The sequence below is a fragment of the Acomys russatus genome, chromosome 29 (assembly GCF_903995435.1).
Source record: "Acomys russatus chromosome 29, mAcoRus1.1, whole genome shotgun sequence".
Lineage (NCBI taxonomy): Eukaryota > Metazoa > Chordata > Mammalia > Rodentia > Muridae > Acomys > Acomys russatus.
In genome coordinates, this window is record NC_067165.1 from 42,744,258 (window position 1) to 42,766,484 (window position 22,227).

Below are 22,227 nucleotides of genomic sequence, written 5' to 3' on the forward strand. Positions count from 1 at the left end.
GGGGGTGACTTTGCCAGCCAATTCTAAGAATGGAAAGACACAAGACCATTTGCTGTCAGTCCAGTGAAGATCAGAGGTATTGAAGCAACCGCACCTGCCTCTGATAATTCCACAGGAGACAAGTATGCATCACTGTCTTGATGCACGTCCTGTTCTGTATGGGGCCACGATGGGCACATGGGTAGCCCTCACTCTGAGCTCTGTGTAGCGGTCCAGGCAGAAAAGGGCCCTTGGAGAGTTTGATAGCGGTACTCAAGGGTTTACGTGGTTGCCATTGGATATACTGAACTTCCCACTCATGGCCTCATGGACTAATGTGCGAGGACACTTAGGAACCATTGGGATAAAAGTTAAACATAAGTTCTGCAGCTCAAGGCCTGCCGAACCGCCTCCGCAAGAGAGTGTCCAGTTCACTAAGACTCAAATTGTATCTTCAAAAGGACATTTTTAACTATCACTGTTCGGTAGAAACAAGAGTCACATTTCCTGTAAGGTCTTCCTGGGGCACCTTTATCCACATAGCATTGTCCCCAAACCACTGAGAAAGCCCTGAGCTCTACGACAGACGCTGTACCTCCACTCCCAAAGGCCAGTCCTGGGGAGTGAGCGGCTTATCACAGATAGCGGAGGACGCTGGCCCTCATGTCCTCCATGACACCCAAACCCCAAGCAGACTAGTTCCTGCCTGCAAAAACACAATGGAAACTGGCCGAGGCAGAAGAGTAAGGTGGTAAATAACAGGAGCCAATGCACGTGGGCTCAGCAGGTGCTGTTTTATCATAAATATACCCCAGGAAGTGTTTGAGATGTACTTGGCCTAAAATAGTTACTTATTGTTTATTTTAATTGGGTGTTGTGTGTGTGTGTGTGTGTGTGTGTGTGTGTGTGTGTGTGTGTGTGCGTGTGTGTGTGTGGTGGGGATGTCGTCCCTCATATAGAAGCATGTGGAAGCCTGAGGTCAACACCAAGTGTCTTTCTCCTCTCCATCTTAGTTTTGAGACAGGCTCTCTCTCTCTCATTGAGCCTGGAGCTCACGGTTTCAGCTAGACTGGCTGGCCAGTGAGCCTCAGGACCCCGCCCCTCTGCCCATCCCACCTCCCACATGGGGGCTACAGATACACAACGCTTCTAGAGTTTGCATGGGACCCAAACTCAGGTCCTCACATGTGCTCAGCAAGCTCATCACCTCAGCCCCCTTAACTGCCTGTCTTGTAGTTTATCCTCTTCCTCCTCTCCTTTCTTTTTCTTCTCCTCCTCTTCTCTCCTTTCTCTCTATCACCGCCTTACTCCTCCCTGGACCCAGCCCCAAGTTTCAGCCATGAAAGCAATGGAGCTTAAATATCTACCACATAGGATACCCAGGGAAAATGAAGCCCAGGCAAGGTGCTGACCACAAGGGTTCTCAGACACACGGTAGATCTCACTCCCAGGCCCTAGGAGGGGAAACATTAGGCCACTTGGCTCTCTAAAACCTGGATTATAAGCTGCCCGAAAGAGGATCCTGAGGTGGAGAGTACTTACTGCTCTTCCAGAAGAGCAGAGTTTGGTTTCCAGCACCCCTGGCTAGCACTTTACAGCTGCCTGTAACTCCAGCTCTGGGGATCTAATGCCCCGTTCTCCAAGGGCACTGCACTCAAACACGCAAACCCACATACAGGTTCCCACACACGCACATAACTGAAAATATAAAAATTAATTGTGCAAATAAAATTAGCTGTTGAATTTTTTTTGCTATACATGCATGAGGACCCAAGTTCAGAGCTCCAGGACTCACCAAACAAACAAAAACAAAAACAAAAACAAAAACCCAACCCAAAATATACAGACATGGCGACACACATTTGTAACTCCAAGCCTTGGAGAGCAGGAACAGTAAGCTTGCAGGGGCTCACTGGCCATGGCATATTGAAACAACTGGCTTTGTTTCTGCGTGTTACCAAGTGTGTCACTCTCATCCCCCCCCCCACACACACACCTTACACACTGAAGTCACCCAGGGTCTCAACACCTGACAGAAGCTTTCTAGCATAGAAACATAAAATGTCCAACCGTCTATGTGCTGGACACACTGACACATCGAAGAGAACACTCTCCTAAGAGCACGGGTGAAGTCCAAGGGCAACAGGAAGAGGGCACACCTCCTTCCTGATCATGGCTGGACCCCTGAAGACTCAAAAGTCACATGGTCACAGCACAGGAAGAGACACGGTCGGCATGAGGGATGCCATCGGTACACGGTGAGACTAAAGGAAAGAACATGGACCAAACACAACCCTTTACTGAGAGCAGGGACTGAGTACCTGCCCAGTTTGCATGGTGGCAGCAGTGGGGCTGCTGGTCGCTCAGAGGTTCTGTGGCTCCCCCGCTTCGCTACCCTGTCTCCTGCCCTATCTATTCACTGCTCTTTTCCAAACTTGCTTTGGGAACCGGGCCTGTTTGAGGCTGGCTACTGCAAGCATTTCCCCTCCTCTGCAAGCAAGACACCTATTTATCTTATGGCAGGGAACAGAGCTGAAGGGATCTGACTCTGCCACGAGGCAGTTATTTCATGCCCTGTTAATTCCTAATGCAGTAATAGTAACTACAATATCGTGCCTACTTTCAAAAGAGGTACTTTTCTCTTTTTTTAATATGTGGCCTAAGTGCTCAAATAAAGAACACCATTCTAATGAGGACGAGTGCCCAAACGTAGCCTCATTACAGCCGCTGCTGTGCCAATGCCGGCCCTTCTGGAGGAGTGAGAGACACTGGGTCCTTTCCAGGCAACACAAACAGATCAGCAAAATGTTTGCATCTGAAAATGACAGTGAGAGGAAATGGACTGGCATTTACACCCGGGGATGGGCCAGGCCGGGGACCTCCTTTCATCACAGAATTATGGGTTCTGTGGGAAGCAGGGCTGGGACCCACTTAGCACTGCACCAGCAGTCCCAATACCAGACCATTCACTGCCTCCAAAGGGCAGACTGTCTGCAGCAAGGGACATCTTACGATCAAAGCAGAGGGCCTGGTGGCAGAATGCTATCATCCGAGCACAGCAACCGTCACAGTCCTCATCAGAGCAGCTGAGACTAGTCATGCGTCACCCCTAAGAACGGGCCCCGGCCATAGGACTTGGAGGTGCCACAGACTGTAGACTGTGGGAGGCTCACTGAAGAGGGGTCTACAGCTGTGCTATGAGGAAGTCGTCGTTCATGACTTTCTGGTGGTGTGGCCACTTTGGGGTGACCTGAACTCGGCTAAGCAACCCCTCCACCTTGCTCTGCCAGTAAGCTTAATAAACTCATTGGCTTCCCCCAAGCTGGGCTCTGGTAGAGCTGCACTTCTGCTTGTCATTTCTATCTGGGGAGAGAAAGCAGCTGGTAAAGCTACCAGTGAAATGGCTCATGCAACAGTCCAGGCTCCAGGAAGCAAGCCCGGCTTGGCCAGGGCTGGGAAAAATACCGATGTGCAACACGCCACCAATGCAGTCACTTGCTGGACAGTTTCACGGACTGTTTCTCAACAGACTCTCTCATTGCCCGTGTGTTTCCCAACTTTTATCTGTCACCCGAATGGCTTCCTATGCTGTACTGCGGCGTCTATGCCGCTGCTCTAAAGCTGGGTCTGCCTTCAATGTTGCCTGCATTTTCAACACAGGGCCTTGGAGTTCTCCCAGTGTACCCCAAAACCCGACGTAAGGGTCTGCCTCCCCATGAGCTAAGGATCACACACCCTTCTCTGCACCCCTGCACCCCACAGTAACTGTCATGATGCCAGTGGGTGACAAGCATCCATGAGTGGCTGGAGGATGAACCATACACGCTGGATGGTGTGGGCTGAGCTGACCTGGAAAGCTAAGATCACACTGAGTGCCAGGAACAACAGTTAAGCTTAAAGCCGAGAACGTTCAGGCCTCAGTGCCAGCACTGGGGCTTCAGAACTCTTTCTCTGAGGCCCAACCCTCTCCACCCATGAGGTAGGTGTGATAATATGTTTCCGGCACGCATGCTTTTGGGAGAACCAGGCAAAGCCAGATGCCTTGTTCACAGGAGATTTCTAAGTTGTGAGTGCATGCACTGCGGGCGTAGCTCCTGTCTCCCTGAGGAGCCAGCAGATGAAGGGGGGAATGGAGAGTTAAGAGCTGGTCTGTCTGCGAGAGATAGCAGGAGTCAGAGGACTAGGGGGACTAAACATAAAGTAGCCTGTCAGCATCTGGGGCCAGAGAAAAGGGCCATAAGCTTGGGAAGGAATCTTCCAGAAAGGCTCTCTGGCTGGCATCACCTGAGTGTGAATGTAGCTGTGGGACCTGTTAAGGCATGGCGATCTTTAGAACCACCCCTGCCCCTTCCCAGGCAACGCCAAGATCGACAGACAGGTATCAGCCTGGGGGTAGGGCCCACTCCCGACCTGCTGGGGTCTCCTCTGTGATGTGCTGACACCTCAGCCCCCTTCCCTCTCCTCGGCCAGCTCCCATCATCCCTGGGAGCTTATTGAGCAGGCTTCTCCTTGGCTCCCAGACAAGACAGCTGATTGCCAACTAACAGTTAGCCAGCTTCAAAAGCTGCAGCCCGCACCCTGTGCCCAGCTGAGGGAAATCAATGTGAGGCTGCCCCAGCCCCTGAGAACAAAAGGAGCCAGAACAGAGCCGCTCCTTCAGCTTGCTGGAGGTTTTCCCAGCCTCAGGGAAGGCTTATAGCAAGAGATACCTTAAATGCAGGACCCAGATGTCTTCATCCTGCCTTGAATGGAGGAAACCCACTGGGACAGTAACAGTTCTCAACTCTAAAGCCTCGGCTGTCCATCCAGCAGGAGGGTAGCTGGAGGGGCCTAGGGCTTGGAGGACACAAATGCCAGTCACAGGACCTGCCTGGTGAATCCACAGGGAGGAAGTGGACACTGGTCAGTGAAGCCTAGAACACAGCACACCACTCCAGCTGGCAGAGACAGACCACTGGGCTTCCCAGCCCCGTTCCAGATCATGGCTAACGTAGGAACACCACTGATGAAGTATAAAGGGTGATGCTGCCTAATAGTCCTTTTTCTGGCCCATTTAAACTTCTGTAACTGTGGAAAGGCCATTACTTCAACAAGAAGGAAGAGGGTGCCATCTTCTGAGGGCCAGTGTGCCGGAGGGTGTAGGGGAAGTGGCCTCCCTGGTGCTAGTGGGCGTGTAATTAGAACGGTTACTCGAAAGCAGTTTGGCACTGTCCAGCAAAGCTAACCCTCTCACACCCTGCAATTCCTGGTCCAGACTGCTCGTGTGCCCAAGAAAGCCTGTGTAAAGATACTTAGCAAAGGTCTGGAAGGCTTCTGAGAGGCGAGGGACCAGCTTCGGCACTTAAACAGAGGAATACACTAGAACCATTTAAAATGCAAAGTAACAGATACAGCTTAGTGGGTGACAGTAAGTGATAAACTGTATGTAAAACAACATGTCAACTATTCACAACAGTCCCCAAGTTCCAAGAATTCACTTCACACCCCAGCTCTGGTTACTGAAGCTCATTCCGGACTTCTGGGGACACTTAACCTAAATGCTCAGCCTTCCACACCTCTCTGCACCACGAATGAGCATTATGTGCCAACGTGGCCACCTTCTTGCTCCACCTACGAGTCCGTGGGCAGTGAACACGCATCCTTCTTTGTCTGTAGACAGCACACAGACTTGCCAAAGCAGGCACAGAGCTAGTATCCGTCACCTGGTTCAGTGGGACAGTGCCCCAAGTGCAGTGGGGCAGAGCAGCCACGGGGAGGCACAGCTGTAAGCGGCCTCCCTCTCTAAAACCTAGAAACAAATGCAGCGGCATTGGCCAGGGTGCTGCCGTGGCAGCCCCTCGGCCCCCACTGCCCACAGGTCTGCTCATGGCTAGTGGATCCTAGAAGGCCCTCTCTGGTCTGTGTGTGTGTCCTCCTCCTCTTCCAGATTCAAGGGACCGAGCTTTAGTCTGCAAGGCTGAGCACCACAAATAACTCCCAACATAAATATGGCCTAAAAATAGCCATAAATCATTCTCATCCCATCCAGCGACAATTCTAATTTATAACAAGAGGGAAGAGAATGAACATGGTGGCTTTTTTTCCCCCCTAGGCTTCCAAGCTACTGCTGAGGACGAATTCCGCCCTGCTGTTACTTACAACCAGGAGTTCCTGATTTACGTATTACTAAAGATGAAATATACCATAGGCCTCCGGGCGGTGGGGGTGAGGGGGTGGCGGTGGGGGTGCGGGGGGGGGGGGGGGGCGCTGCTTGCTGAGGTTTAGTGTGAATTTCTGCAGGCTTTCTATGCCCCTGAATAAGTAACTTCCTTTCTCTTGGTCCCCACCCAAGCGCTCTCTCTCTCTCTCTCTCTCTCTCCTCTCTCTCCTCTCTCTCTCTCTCTCTCTCTCTCTCTCTCTCTCTCTCTCTCTCTCTCTCTCTCTCTCTCTCTTTCTTTCTCTCTCTCTCCCCCCACCTACTCTTCCATTGTGGTGTGAGAAGAGCCCTGTCCGCAGAGAGTAAGGCCCACCTCTCTGGGCTCCCCCACAAGAAGGGCTAATGCGTATGTATTAGCAGGACTCTGGTCACAATGCTGGAGTTGGCTCTCTTTCCAGCGGCACGTTCGGGTAATCTGCACATTAATGTTCCATGCAGTCAATTAAACCACACTGCACACGCGGAGAGAGGGCTGGAATCCCTCATACTGCGGCTTTTCTTATTCATCACCATAAAACAATTCTTATTGGTATATTAAAAAAAAAAGCACATACACATAAAATGAAAGTTATCTCTCTCCACGGGGTAATATAATAAAAGCCATTTGATGCTATTTTTGGCAGCCATAAAAGCACATAATTAATACAGAAAAAAAAAATCGTCGTGACAAAGTGTGTCACAAAACCCGTCAGTGCCCAAGGGCAATCCTCAGAACTCAAGAGGGCTCGCAGTCCTGGCTACTCACTGAAACATGCCAGACACTCGACGTGACAGTAGCGAGGATGCCTGTCTTTGACCTCTCAAAAATGCAAACTGGATCCTGGGAAGCTTCTGAGATCTTGCCCATGGTAGCCCTGGACACATGGGCTGTCCCATGGGGTGGCACAGAAGATCCTTGGTGGGACTAGTAAGGAATGTGGAAGAACAGGTATTGGCAAATTGGCAAATTAGGAGGTCCTGTGGGACCCCTGGGTGGGGTCCTCTACAGGGAAGGGGGCTCTCTAAGGCTGCCCATGACTCAAGAGGCAGAAAAGCAAGGCTGCATCCAGAAAACCCAAAGCTGAGTTTGCTCAACATTCTGAGCCATTCCTGCTGAGCCCTCTCCACTCCAGCACTGTAGGAACCTCGGGTGCCCAGAGAACCCATCCCATGATCTTTAACCTCCATTGAAGTTGAAACACTACAGGGAGATGGGATATTGGTCAGCACAGGGCATTACCAGCTGGGCGGGGCACCTGGAGAGGGCACTTCCTCACGATGACACCTGTCTTCCCCAACACATTCACCCCAGCACACCCCTGCAATGCACCCCAGAAACACACCCATGACAAACACAGTTGAGTGACCTGCAGGCCTCTTGCCACTCCCCATCCATCCACACACCAGCGACCCCCTTGGTAGAGCCCTTTGGCTACGGTCAGATCCAAAGGGAACGGGAGAGAACGTTTGGGGTAAGCGAGCAGAAGTCAACACCAACAGCAGGGACCTGGCAAACGGAACTTCTTTTGACAGTGCTGCCTGGCATCAGATCACTTGCAAGCAATTCCAGATTCTCCCATGGCGACCCGGAAATGACATTTGGGGGATGGGAGAGCCTTTTCGGGCCTTTACCTCGACTCCTTGGACTTTTAGCTTCATGTGGTCTTCTCGGGTCGTTTTCCCATCTTTCCTCTTCTTCCAACAGTACCCATCTTTCCTGTACTTCACTTTCTTCCTGTTGTAGAGGATCATGGAGCCATTCTGCGGTCTGCAGACAGCAAAAGGGTTAAGTTACCGAGAGAACTGAGCAGAAGGGAAATTTATGAAGAAACATGCCACAGACCAGTAAAAGTCTCTACAGAAAAGCAATAGTCCACATTTGCCGGGACATAATTTTTCACCTTTTATTGCAGCTCCCTGGATTAACTGTGGTTTATGGCCAGCCAAAATTTGCCTGTGGATTTGGTACCTAATGAATTAAATGTGTCAATGATAGGCTTAAAAAACAACCCCTTAGTAATTTCCACAAACTAATCAGGATATATGGGGGCCTGAGCTCTGAGGCAAAAAAGTAAGCAAAACAGAGAGAGAGAGAGAGAGAGAGAGAGAGAGAGAGAGAGAGAGAGAGAGAGAGGAAAAATAAAGCAAAAAGAGCCGGGGGTGTCGTGGCAGCCTGCAATATCTTATCTCTTGTAGAAGGATTTTCTACACATCTTTTAATCCATCACCCAGCATTAGGGAATAAATAAGTTTAATGCAGACACTAGATGACTACGTTAAGAGCAGACCAATGGGATCTCTCGGTGCTGAAGCCGACCAGTCTTGATTCATTGCTTGCGTTTAGATTACCGCTGGATGCAGAGGAGCATCACGAACCTCCTCCTCTGGTGAGCAGAGCACCTGACTGCCTCCCCGCCCCCCCCCCCCGGGCTTCAGCTCTCTGAGGTCTTAGGTAACACCAGGCACCCTCATCTATCCTGTCCACGGCCATGGTAGCTTAGGGAAATGGCAGCCCGTTTTCTGAATGCGAAGAACAGTACGACTACTCCTGTGATGTTGACAACGGTCAAGCAGGGCTGAGGACGTGGCTCAGCAAATAGCGTGCTTGCCATGTAATATGGCTGAATCCCCAGCAGCATGTAGCAAACTGGGCACAGTGCTGTTCTCAGGAGGTGGGGGCAGAGAGAGCAGGTGCTCATGGTCATTCTTGGCTACACAGTGCATTCAGTGCCAGCCTGGGACATACAAGACCACGGGTCAAAAGACAGAACAAAACAAAACAAAAGACAATGAAAGGACCAAACAAACAGAACCTTACATTTTCCAAAGAAGGGACATGAGAGGCAGAAGTGATGTTGGTGTGTGTGTGTGGGGATGGATAAGGGATCTGTGTTTGAAGCTGCCGTGGTCTATATTTTGGGTAGGGATCTACAAAGAAAGAAAGAACTAAGGCCCTCCGACAGCAGACAGCAGGTGCGCTATGGTAAGCCATTCCCAGAATAAAGTTGCAGCAGGTGCAGATGTGGGCAGATCTAGCCCTGAAGCCAGAACACTCACCCAGTAGCCGGCTGTGTGCCACCTGCACCTGACCACTGGGCACAGAAAGGCTTGCACATGGTGTGTGTGTGTTGGTGCCAGTGGCACTCCATCCCACCCTGAGCCAGACTGCCATTGGCTGCGCAGTAGTGCACTGTTAGAGCGGCTATGGATGCACCTTGGCTTCTCCACTACAGTAGAGGTGTGGAGAAGAAACATGCCAATCTATCCTCCTGCCATGTGAGGAGAGCCTCCCACCTCTAGCTTTGCTTTTTTTGTTGAAGAAAAAAAAAATGGGCCATTTCACCATCAGGACTGAACACTGGCTATTGATGGCTTAATCTCCCATTGTCTAGAGGGTAAAAAGAAAACCAAGCCCTCCCAGGTGACTGCCACTAATTGTGGTCCCCACCCAGCCTAGATGTGTCATCCGGCAGCCACAGGAAGACTAAAGAGCAATTCCATGGGAAATTATAGACTTTCAGCAGTGCACTTCATTGTTCCCTGATCAGGGCGCAATTGGTTTGTCACTGTTGGTTTCCTCCGTCAGCCTGCACCAACTAAAACAATCACAGGAAACAAAACCACGCACTTGTCAAAACGCTATCACCTGACGGTTTCTATCAATGCCTACACGTCTGCACTGGAACCTGCCCCCCCCCCCCACCCTAGCTTGTCCCCATCTCTCCATGGGAGGGGGCTTGCAGAGAGGGGAGGGGCTGTGATGGTCTCTGTTGGCCACGGTAGCCCTAGCCACCTGCACTGTACCCTCAGAACACTGTGAGACCTCCTGGTCCCTCGAACACCAGCCAAAGGTTCCCAGACCCACGCTCCTATCCTTAAGGCTGCTGCCTCAGTGGGGAGAAAAGCAAATGAATACATTGGGGCAAGCAAATGGACTGTGTCCCTGTCCTCTCACGGGAGGGGTGGGGACATATGTGGGAGCGTAGCAGGGACACCCTAGGTCAAAAAGAAAAAAAATCTACTTTCTGAAGAAGACCTCAGAGTAAACCACCATTTCTAGGGAGCAAGAAATGACTCGTGACTTGTCGCAGGCCTGCCATTGTTAAGGATTCTCCCCAGAGCAGGACACCATGCCCAGTGGGGCTTCAGTGCTCAACTAAAATGACCTCGGCGAATGGACTCCTCAGCCCAATTCACAGGGACGAGAAACTGGGCTGTGTGCAGCACTCTAGTCCAATTCCACTTGAGTTTGCTTCTGCCCTGGGTGACATGGAAGCATCGCCACAATTCCCCACACTCTTGTCAGCAACAAAGGTGAACATGGCCCCGCCACAGAAGGAGCCATGTGCCTTACAGGACAGCATCTGAGGGGCTGTGCTGCCATCCCGATGCAAACACAGCAAGTACCAGCCTGTGAGAAGAGCTCGCAAGGGTCGAGAAGGCAGGTTTTAGGATGAGAGGGCCACAATAACAGACACAGGAGGACCTCGATTTACTACCTGGCCACACTCTGGCTGATCAGGGCCAAACAGCGCAGGGAGGCCGGAGATGCAGAGGGAGGATACGGGCTGTGCGCACCAAGCCAGCAGCCTGCCAACGCCCAGCCTCCCATGTCCTGGCCATTCCCGTGTACCTGATGCTGGCAGAGAATTGTCACATCTACACGCTGCTAGCATCTGCATACCAACTCTGTGAGGGGCGTTGCCAGCAGCCCAGATAGCCAGCCTTTTAGGCTGCAGTGTGTGGCGAGTCCGTGGAGGACAGAGACGCCGACCAAGGTTGCTGGGCAAGCAGACTGGATCCTGGTCTGCTCTTCCTGGCTGGGATCAGTAGGGCCCTGGAGCATCCTTAGCACAGCCCCGGGGGTCAGCAGGGATGAGGCCAGACTTCCTCTCTTGTGGCAGAACCAATCCTGGGCTGTCCTATTCTTCTTCTGTAGCGTCTGGGTGTAACTCTAGGGCTGTTCCAGGTTCCCTTCCTATGACTGGGGTAACTGTGAGGGTGCCCCAGATGTACATTCTGTGTCTGGGGGAAACTCTGGGGCTGTCGCAGACTTGCCTTCCCACAGCTAAGGTACTCAGGGTGTCCAAGGTTTTTCCTCCAGTTACTGACCGGGCTAACCTTGGGTGCTCTGTCTGGTCCCTCCACTGTCGCCTTCCTGTCCACTCTCTCCCCCTGCGGCTCCCTGGGTTGGCTATGGCATAATCTTGACCTAGACTCTAACCTTTACTTCAGGATCTCCTTCTGGGACATCGGTGCTGAAGCAGACAGTCTGAGGGAGCCTTGGGGAGGCTCCTGCAGCCTTCACTGCAACTGCACTGGTGCATACACAGGAGCTACAGCAGAGAAGGTGGCCACAGGGAGGCTGCTTTTAAGCAGGAGGCCTCTATCCAAGTAACCCTTTCATCTGGGAAGCTAACAGCCGCAGAAGTCAGCTACATTCCACACAGTGGTGAAAGAAGTTCTCGGACTAGAAGAGAGCCTCACAAACTATAACAATAGTGTAAAACACACACACACACACACACTCACACTCACACTCACACTATAGGCAGATGCACTTACCAATCTATAGGCAGGTGGGCAGATGAACAGGAAGACGATAGAGATTAGAGTAATGGAAGTTTTGGCTTCTTTGTAAACTCAGTCATGTTATGTAAACATGTTTTTGTTTTAGTTTGGGCTTGAGTTTGTCCACAGCTGAGAATTGCCCCCTGTGGGGTGTGGTCACTGCCAGCTGGTAACGGCCTGCGCCTCGTGCAGCCCAGAGAGGGGCGTGGTCTAGGATTCTGAGGAAGATACATAGGAGAACCCAGAGGGAAAAAGTGTGGCGTGTGGAATCTGGTCATTTGGAGGGACCAGAGATGGATGGGTGTGGTGGCTTGGAAATAGAGATACATTTCACCGCAGCAGCTAGGAGACTGCTTGCTGCGTTCACTCGCTGTTGACAGAGACTGGTATTGCCCTCAAAGAACCCAACTGACCCTACACAGCCAAGGGAAGTAAAGGAGTCTCTGTCCCCTTTCTCCAGTTCCCTTCTTTTTCTCTTCCCCGGGGTTAAGGCATTAGTAAAAGGGAGGTAGAGGCGATAAACACCCCAAATAAACTAGAGTTTGAAAACAAGTGTCAACAAGACAGTAGGATGGTTTGAAGAAGAATATCCCCCCAATAGGCTCCGAAGTGTTAAGTGCTGAGTCACCCAATGGTGGTGCTGTCTGTGTAGGCTTTGGGGGTGTGGTCTGTCTGAAAAGAGCTGGCGGTGAGCTTTGAGGCTTCAAAGCCATGCAGCGTTCCGAGTTTGCTTTCTCGACTTCTTGCTTATGGTTCAAGATATGAGGCCTTAGCTTCTGCTTCACCCACTGTTCCTGCTGCCCAGGGCCATGTTTCCCTGTATGGCTGACTCTAACCCTCTAACAAACTCTTTTTTTTTTTTTTTTCTACAAGTTGTTTTGGTCCTGGAGTTTTATCACAACAGAAAACTAACTAATATAGATAGATAGATAGATAGATAGATAGATACATACATACATACATACATACATACATTATGTCTTGCAAATGACATAAACATCAAGAGACAGGCCTGGCAGTGCAGCCTATCACCCATCCCTGCTATAACGGGAGGCTGAGGTAGGAAGATTGAAAGTTGAAGATTTGCCTAGCTACAAGCCAATGAGGGAAGGGACCTGCATTTTAATATGCAATATGCAATATGCAATATTAAGATATCTGGAGAGGAACTGGAAAAAGATGCCATCGAGGCCATCCCTCACCCACTGACACATCACCTCTAAGCAGAAGAGCAGCTCTCCACATCATAAGTAAAGCCATCAAACAGGAGAAGAAAATATAGGTGAATTCTTCTATTACCAAGGTAAATGATACTTTTCTAACCATGATTCAAAACTCAGTAATAATGAGTGTGAGCTCGCTCCATAAGATTGCATAAAGCAATGGCGTTAGATCGCTTCCCACAGGGGCCGGTTTGTTCATACCCTGCCAGCGATGCATGGGTGGCCTGGCACCCTCCCCAGCATTGTCTTTTGGACTGACACTACCCTGGTGGGTGTGTGGTCGTTTTAATCTGCATTTCCCTAATGACTACTGATGCCAACCATCTTTTCATGTCCTTATTAGCTATTCGTATAATTTCTTTGGTAAATGTCTATTTGAATCTTCAGCCCCGCTTTCAATTAAATTGCTAGACTTCTTTGAGTTGTTGGAACTCCTTACATGAAGTCCTAACAGAAGTATTTTACCGTCACACACTTTCTCCAAGACCATGATTTGAGTTTTCTTTGTCTTAGTTTTATTTATTATTATTTATTTATTTATTTGGTTTTTTGAGACAAGGTTTCTCTGTGTAGCCTTGACTGTCCTGGACTCACTTTGTAGACCAGGCTGGCCTCAAACTCACAGCAATCCACCTGCCTCTGCCTCCCAAGCTCTGGGATTAAAGGCATGTGTGCCACCACTACCCGGCCTGAATTTTCTTTTTCTTAATCGTTTCTTCAAAAACTTTTGCTAAAATCCAGGTTGTCCATTTTCTCCTTTTAACTAGAGACAAAGGAAGTTATCTAATCCAAGGTCATAACAAGCTCATGCTTTCTTCTAGGAGTTTTATATTTTCAGTTCTTTCCTCTAGGCCTGGGATGCATTTTACAGTTGTTTTTTTATTTGGGTGCTGCGAGGGTCTGAACCAATGTTTGCTATGCAGATATCCGATTGTCCCATGGCCATCTGCTGGACGGAAAATGGTCCCACAGATCCACTGAACGCTTTTGCATTTTGTTGGAAGTGAACCTCAAGTCTTGTCCTAGTCTCCATCTGTATGCCAATTGCCTTGAGCGCTGCAGTTTTGACATCAGCGGCCCCAAGTCCTCCAACTCTGCCCCATTTCACAGTTGTTTTGGGCTATCCTAAGACTTTCGTATTTCTAGACACATTTTATGATTAACTTGACAATTTTAGGGCGGAGGAGATGAACTGAAGGTTTTTTTCTTTGTTACAGGTCGCTTTCATTTTTTTAAATGTGTACATGTGAGGGCCTGCACATAAGGTGTGTTGGTGCGGTGGCTGCAGAGGCCAGAAGAGGGCACCGAATCCCCCGAAACTGGAGTTACCCTCATCTGTGCCACCTGGTGTGGGTACTGGGAACTGACCCGGATCCTCTCTGCAGAGCAGCAAGTGTTCTTAACCTCAAAACCATCTCTCCACCCCCCGGGGGCTTGGATAGGATTGAATCAAGAAGCCAATTTGGAGACAATTGCTGTCCTGATAGTATTGAGTGTTTCAGCCATGTCCAATGACGTGGTTTTTAATTCCATTAACATGGAATGTTCTCTCCAACTATGTAAAAAACTGAGCTCTCCCTGAATAAAGCTTTAGAGCTGGCAATGTACAGGTATTGAAACTCCTAAAGCAAACCCATGCTAATTAATTTATTCTATTTAATGTTCTTTGTGAATGGAGTTGTTTCCTTAATTTCACTTTAAGGTTGTTCATTTCTACCTCATAGCTGTCTATTTGACATCTCTGTATTGATCTTTGTGATGGTGACAGTTGGCAGCTAACCTGATAGGATTTGGGGGGTCACCTAAGAGGCAAGCCTACAGGCACACCAGTGAGCAACCTCCTCCATTAGGTTAGCCTTGAGCGTGCCAGAGAGGGATTATTCAGATTAGTTTTAACTGAAGTGGGAAGGCTGTTCCCTGCTGGCCTTGGGAACCAGACAGAATGAAAGGCAGAAAAGGAGCTTTATGGCTCCATAAGTAAGAATTCTGGGAAAGCTGGTGACCTCAGTCCCGCTCCCATGTCAACACAGAAGGCGCAAGCTGACTCGAAGCTGTCTTCTGGTCGCCCCGCACTCACATGTCATGAGTCACAACCGGGTGTGCACACCTTTGTAACACACAATGATAATTACAAATTAAATCACGTCTGGTTTTAAAAAAATGAGAGAGAGAGAGAGAGAGAGAGAGAGAGAGAGAGAGAGAGAGAGAGGTGAGCACCAGCATTCATCGCTCCGCCTCCTGACTGTGGCGTCCATGCAAGCAGCAGCTACCTTGAGCGCCTGCCTCTTCAAGTTCATGCCTGCTGGACCACACCCATGAGCTGTGAGTCAAAGGGAACCATTTCCTTCTTGAAATGCTTTCATCAGAGTATTTTATCTGAGCAACAGGAAAGCTGACCATGATAGCCTTGTATTATCATGACCTTCTAAATTTCTTAGATCTTTTCTTAGTTCCTATAAAGTTTTTCATATATTATATAGACATTCTACATGTGAAGTCAAGATACACACACGAATAAAATTGTTTAGTTTCTTACTTTCTGCTGAGGCTGCCTTCTATCTTATTTTCTTGCTTTATTGACCTGACTAAGTCATCCGGTTCATTGGATAGAAGTGTTGGGAATCCAACACTTTGCATTGCTCCCAGTTTTAGGGGAAACTCATTCCGGTTTTTGTTTGTTTTTGTTTTGTTTTGTTTGCCTTTCAGGACAGTATTAGCTGCATCAAAGACTTAAAATGGCGTGAAAAGGGCTCAGGGAGTGACTTGGAGATGCTCCCGCCGACCAGCCACAGGGCGAAGAAGCATGAATTCATCTGTGGTTCCCTGTGACCCCAAAGTAAACAAACAACAGGAGACACCCACAGACTGCTCACTGCTGGAGAACGCCTGGAGGCAGGGGGAGCATCACATGCCTCCCACCTTCCCTGTCACACAGTTCTTCTGAGCTACCAAATGGAGGATGGACTCTCTCCACAGAAGCCCTCCAGCTGATAAAAGAGAAGGAGGAAGGGAGCAAGAGAACGCCGTGCCAGCATCGCTACACCAATGAGCTGGCGGAACTGGGCAGGAGGGCACGACAGGTGCCTCACCGGAAAGACAGCCTGGCAGTGCGTGTCCCTTGATGGGCGCACACCCTGCTACTGAACAAACGAAGGGCCTTGAAGAGAGAACATAACATTGTGTGGGGTACGTGCTGGGAGGAGGGGGGTCTGGGAGGAGTGTGGGGTACATGTTGGGAGGAGGGGGTCTGGGAGGAGCTGGAGAAATGGAAGATAGGTACATATGATCAAAATATGTTTTACGTATGTATGACATTCTCGAAGAGTAAACAAAAATGTTATTAAAATAAAAGACTGTGACTTAGCCTCCATTTTACCAATCCCCCAGAGGGGACAGGAACATCCTAAATGACACCATGTGGGAACTGTCAGCAAATGCATACCAGAGGAAACACCAGAGGACAAATGGCCTGGCTCCTCGAGCCAGTTCTTTGAAAAAGAGCAAGAGAGAAATGGAGTGGGCAAGTGCTGCAGTCAGGATGTACACATTACCTCAGACAGAAGCACATCCGTCAATTGCAGTGGGCATCCCTACAGTGAGTACTGATGAGGCCACAGACTGTGTGTATACACATACATATGTGTGTGTGCACATGCATGGATGGCAGTGTGTGCCTGTGTGTGTGCACGCACATGCACAGATGGCAGTGTGTGCCTGTGTGTGTGCATGCACATGCACAGATGGCAATGTGTGCCTGTGTGTGTGCACGCACATGCACGGATGGCAGTGTTTGCCTGTGTGTGTGTGTGCACACATGCATGGATGGCAGTGTATGCCTGTGTGTGTGTGCGTACATGCATGGGCGGCAGTGTGTGCTTGTGTGTGTGCGCATACATGCATGGGTGGCAGTGTGTGCCTGTGTGTGTGTGTGCGTGCACATGCATGGGTGGCAGTGTGTGCCTGTGTGTGTGTGTGCACATGCATGGGTGGCAGTGTGTGCCTGTGTGTGTGTGCACACACACGCATGGGCACAGAGGCCAGGGGTCTGTGCGCCTCTTTTTTCCCTCTTCACTAATCCATCACCCTTTTGAGGTAGGGTCTCTCACAGATGCTGGAGCTCACTAGTAAGGCTAGACTGGCTGACTCCTGAGCTCTGGGGATCCACCTTCCTGCCCCCTCCCCCAATGTCCAGCACTAGAAGTACAGATGCACGCTGCCATGCCAGTGTTTATATGGTTGCTGGGGATTGAACTCAGGTCCTTGTGCTTGCATGCAAGCACTTTGTTGATTGAGTAGTTCCCCAGCCCCAGCCCTCCATTTTTGTTTTTTGTTTGTTTGTTTGTTTTTAGGTTGAACTCAGTGTTGGATTCAATTTCTGATTGTTCCATAATTCTCCACCTTACATGTATGTACAAAAACTCCCACGAACACAGCCTCTCTGATTAGCAGCTGTCAGTCATATTCTGCTATTAAGGTGATAGCTTCATTGTTTAAGGATGGCTCTTCCCACAATGCGTGCCCTAGCTGTCGCCCCATGGTGCATCACTGCCTTATTTGTTCATTCTTCCTGTCATTGTTGCTGAGGGGAACCCATGAAAAAGGACCAATTCTGCAACTAGGAACAGTCATGGGCATGTATGTGATAGGCTGGGTAGGTCCCAGGCAGGTGCCAGGCAGGTGGCGGGCAGCTGCCAGGCAGGTGTTGGGCAGGTGTTGGGCAGGTGCTGGGCAGGTGCTGAGCAGGTGCTGGGCATATGATGGGCAGATGATGGGCAGGTGCTAGGCAGGTGCCATGCAGGTACTGGACACCTTGCTCATGTCAGGTTCTCTGCACAGGAGAGCCAAGGGGCTTGTTCAAGGTGTGTAAGGAAAGAACCGAGGTGATTCCCATGATAGCCATCTCCCTTGTGGGACATTGCAAACATTTACAAGTGTAGACAGACTAGCTACAGGCTCCCACATCCTTGGGCCTGCCTTCAGCTGTGGTCAGCGCTTGGCCAGCCTTGTCTCTTCACCTCCCCCAGCCCTCCCACTCGCTGGCGTTACTGTGAAACATAGCTTAGATGTAAGAGATTCATCAGTAAATACATTAATCTGTGTCTTTAAATGATAAGGCCCCTTTACAAATACTTCTGCACCACAGTAACCAGGGCAAGTTAGTGATAAGTCTAAAGAGTCAGAGTCCAAGATTCACACTGTCTCACAAATTCCATATGTATGTGCGTATGATGCATGTACAGCATGCCTATGTCATATAGAGACATGCATATAAACTGTTCACAAGCAGCACACATATATATTTACATTGTAAACACATATACATATCTACATATATACCCACATGGACATATACAAATATGTATGCACACACAAATACTCACAAAAATGTACTTTTATGCACATGTGTATACAAGTGTCTACACATAGACACATAGACACATACCTACACTTAGTCACATAGACGTATATACCTATACACAGTCACAGACATATATATGTATACACATACGCAAACACGTATGTATGTGTGTACACCTAGCCTGTGGCCTCATCAGTACTCATTGTTGGGATGCCCACTGCCATTGACGGATGTGTCTCTGTCTGAGGTAATGTGTACACACATATGTATATCCAGACACCCTTTCCGACCTCCAACCCTGGATAGAACTCAATGCACTGACACAGCTCTGGCTCATGGCCCTCTCCTAAAACTCTCATTTTCTCTGTGATTATCTGCAGAATCTCAAAAAGCCATCTGTATCGTCCAGGCTGACCGTGAGACCCAGTTGCTGCTGAAGGAAGTGTTCTCTCGGCCAGCCTGCAGGACCCAGCCCTTGCTGCAGCCTGCTGCAGTGCTCAGGAGTGCAACCAATCAGTTCCTACTCCGCTACACTCACAAGGTCTGTCTCTGGTACCTTCCCCTTGCAGCACGCATGCTCTTGCACGAAGTAGGACTCTGGCCAACACCCAGGTGGCAAACATTCCCCTTTCTCCAGCTAAATTCCAGACACAGTGTGTCTTTGCTTTTGGTCCTGTCCCTTCTACCACAGGCATGGAGGTGGGCCCAGTACGGGAAAATGCCACATGTGCATTTCCAAGTGCCTGCAAGCCGTGACCCCCACGAGCAAAGCTGATCCCCCATGACAAGGCCCAGACTGCAATACCATTCTCAAGGCCGGTGCTAAATCTCCACTCCAGAGGGCAGTTAGGAAATGGAAAGTGCCACCCTTAATTGAAGCAGACGTACTTTATGTACCTGGGCCTCTCCTGATCTTTTCACCATGAAGAGCTTGATTTACATGCACCATTACAAGCAGGTGGCCTGGACCAAAATGTCAATGAGAACACTGACAATACGGAGGAGCTGTCACTGACTAAGCATTTGTCTGGCCCTAGAGGCCAGTAACGCCGTCACACCAACTCCCCCATTTTAAGCTCACGGAAACTTCAGGTTGGTGTCAGTCTCCAGGGGTGAGAAGACATGGAGGCCACAGAGGGACAGAAGTGGTCCCAAAGTCACATGGCAGATAAGGTGAGGGCCAGGGCCTTGTGGCTTTCCACCCCTTTGTGGGGCCTGGCTACTAACCCCCAGGGACCCACTCTTCTTTTTCCACCAAGGCGTTCTCTGGTTTGTGCCTTGGAGAAGCGCTTCACACACGGGAAAGGCTGTCTGGGCTGACGTAAGCTGGCCCTGTGGCTCTTCTCTTTGTTACACAGGGAGGGGGGGGTCCTGGTAAAGGACTTCTCTTCAGCTTATCTCCCTTGCACACAGACCCAGGGAGAGCCATGATGGATGACTAGCGTGCACAGCAAGGTTGATAGAGCACCAGACAGAACCCCAAGGAACCATGGCAACAGCCCAGATCTCACAGGACATGGGGCTGGTTTATTAGCCTGCAGCTAGGCATCTTTTCCCTGGCTTGTTTATAGGGTCCTCACGATTTGGGGGGGGTGGGTAGGAGGGGGTCGGGCAACCCTTTACAAACAGGCTGGTCACGAACATTCAGTGTCACCCCTGCTCCCAAGTCATGGTCACTTCCAGGATATTTGTAGAATGGTGGGGAAAGGGACCATGAAGCCTGGCCCGGGCTGCAATCCACAAGATATGAAAACCAATTGCTTTCTATAATAAATTCTAACTGGGGCCATAGAAATAACAAGGCTGAGGAGAAGGGAACGCCAATTTGCTTGATTTCATTAGCTCCTTCTTGGGCGGTCCAGCCCCAGCTCCTTTTCATTAAAATAAGGGCAAATTGAAAATCGTAAAAGAGCCTTTCTTATCAGAGAATGAACGACCTGGTAGGTTCGTAATCTCTGAAGCCCGCCAAGGAGTCAGGAGCACCTCACTGCATTGGCTCTTGACGGCTGAGCCCGGTAGGTCCCAGGAAGAAGCTACGTCCTCAAACAGCGTCATCTGGGAAACGTTCTTCATTTTTCTGAACCAAAGAAGAGGCCGCTGATAGCATCGCCCAGCAGCAAGCGGTCTGTGCTGTCCATCCTGTCTAATCGCTGTGGATGCCCGCAGAGACCGACACCGAACAGCCTTGGAAGAAGAGGCCTTCCAGGCAGAGGTACCAGGTGCCCCTCTTTAAGGCCCAGATGGCTTGCTAGAGAGAGTAAGCCAGAACAGGCAGCGCTTCCAGGACTCTACAGTGTGCGTCCATGTGCGTGTACCCCAAGGATCTGTCAATGCAGAGGTCCTGGGACGAAAGGGCTATGAGGTCTTGGGGACAGAAAAGACCGGAAGTCTGGCCAGAATGGGTACCTCACGTCTGGAGCTCCCACAAGCTCCCCTCAAAATTCTATTGTGACACCTGGTGATTTATTTGGTTAATATTTATTGGGCAGCTACTACAGACCGGGCACCCATGCAGGGTATTATGGGTGCTGCTGCCTTATCTCTGCACAGCTTGCAGACTTGGGCCTCTGAGGCCCACCCTGTGCACCCCAGGGACAAAGGTGGGAAGGCATTCCACAGCAGATAGCATGAACTGGCATGCTTGCTCACTGCTAGAAATGGGCAGAGAGCCAGGCAGCCTCGGGACTCAACCCATGGCCCAACATCTGGGCAGAAGCGAGGGCAAGGTGCCTGGGCCGGGGCTTCTCACTGAGACGGCGGCAAGCCTGAGAGGCCTGCGGTGGGTGGCAGGCAGGAAGGATGAGGGTAGAGTGGACAAAGGAGCCATGGAGGCAGCCAGGCCCGAGCAGGTGGGGTTAGTTCCAGCTGATAAAAGACTCATATCAAACCACAACTGCAGGGAGGGAACAGCCAGGACTGTGAATTTTAATATGAGTGTGACACGATCCAGGTGACCTAAATTAACCTAACCGAGGCAGCTGTGGGCAGAGTAGGGGCTACGCCATCCCCCACACTGTGTGTGGCACACAGAGACCAGGAGGTTAGCGAGTGGAAAGGGCCTCTGTGCGGGGGAAGGCTGATAGCCCTTCCTCACCCTGGCATCGCTGTGCAACAGAGCACGTGCAAAGCCAAGCCTGATGCTTGGGCTTTCTGCCTGCTCACTAGCACACTTCTTGGGGTGCTTTCTCTCTTTGCTGTCTACTTTATCTAGTGCCTAACTTAGGAAGTGTGACTTTTCATCTCCTCCCGACAACTTCGGGAATCTGCCACAGACCCCACTATTTTTTTCTTTTTTTCTTAAATGCTAGAAAAATTGTCCTTGGGCTTCTTTTGGTCCCTTCCTGGATTCTTTTACTAATGAGGCTTATGAATGCCAAAAGGGGTCCTCGGTTTCCCTGACAACAACACTCTGAAAAGATGCTGTGTAGGCAGCGAGGTAGGAAAGCGAGAGTATGCACCTTCCAGATCACAGGGGCAGCACCTCAGTGGGGCAGGCAGAGAGCTCCGGGTGGCCAGGCTGCTGTCCATCCCTAAGGTTGACATAGGAAAGAGTTGAGAAGTGGAACGGACGCTGGACTCAGCTCGGCTGATGAAGAGCTTGAAGACGGAGGCCTGCCTCGGGTGTGGCTGCACTTACATTACAGGCAGTGCTGGGGATTGAACTGTGGCCCACCATTCTTCTCTTTGGGCTACGCCCCCAGCATGGAGCTCACCCGCCTCACCCATCTGTGCTCAGTTCTTCAGCCCCATCTGACTTGTAAACAGCACGCACTCCATAAATGCTTGCCAAATGGGAAAGGAACCAAAAAAAGGAGAGGAACAGGAAGCATCACTCCGTGTCTGGAGTGTTTGGTCAAACAAAAGGAGCCGGGGTGGAGACAGGCGAAAAGAGACATCAGCCTTGTAATTCCAGATTCAAA

The 22,227-nt window shown here is 50.1% G+C and overlaps 1 protein-coding gene across 11 annotated transcripts in view; it reads right to left on the minus strand.

The window, feature by feature from the left end:
* The window catches only part of Camta1 (calmodulin binding transcription activator 1), an 850,861-nt gene that overhangs the window by 418,459 nt on the left and 410,175 nt on the right, over positions 1 to 22,227 (minus strand). For all 11 annotated transcript variants that reach the window (XM_051171599.1, XM_051171601.1, XM_051171608.1 and 8 more), the window contains one exon: positions 7,787 to 7,922. In XM_051171599.1, the coding sequence (XP_051027556.1) occupies positions 7,787 to 7,922 (136 nt within the window). The remainder of the gene's footprint in view (positions 1 to 7,786; positions 7,923 to 22,227) is intronic.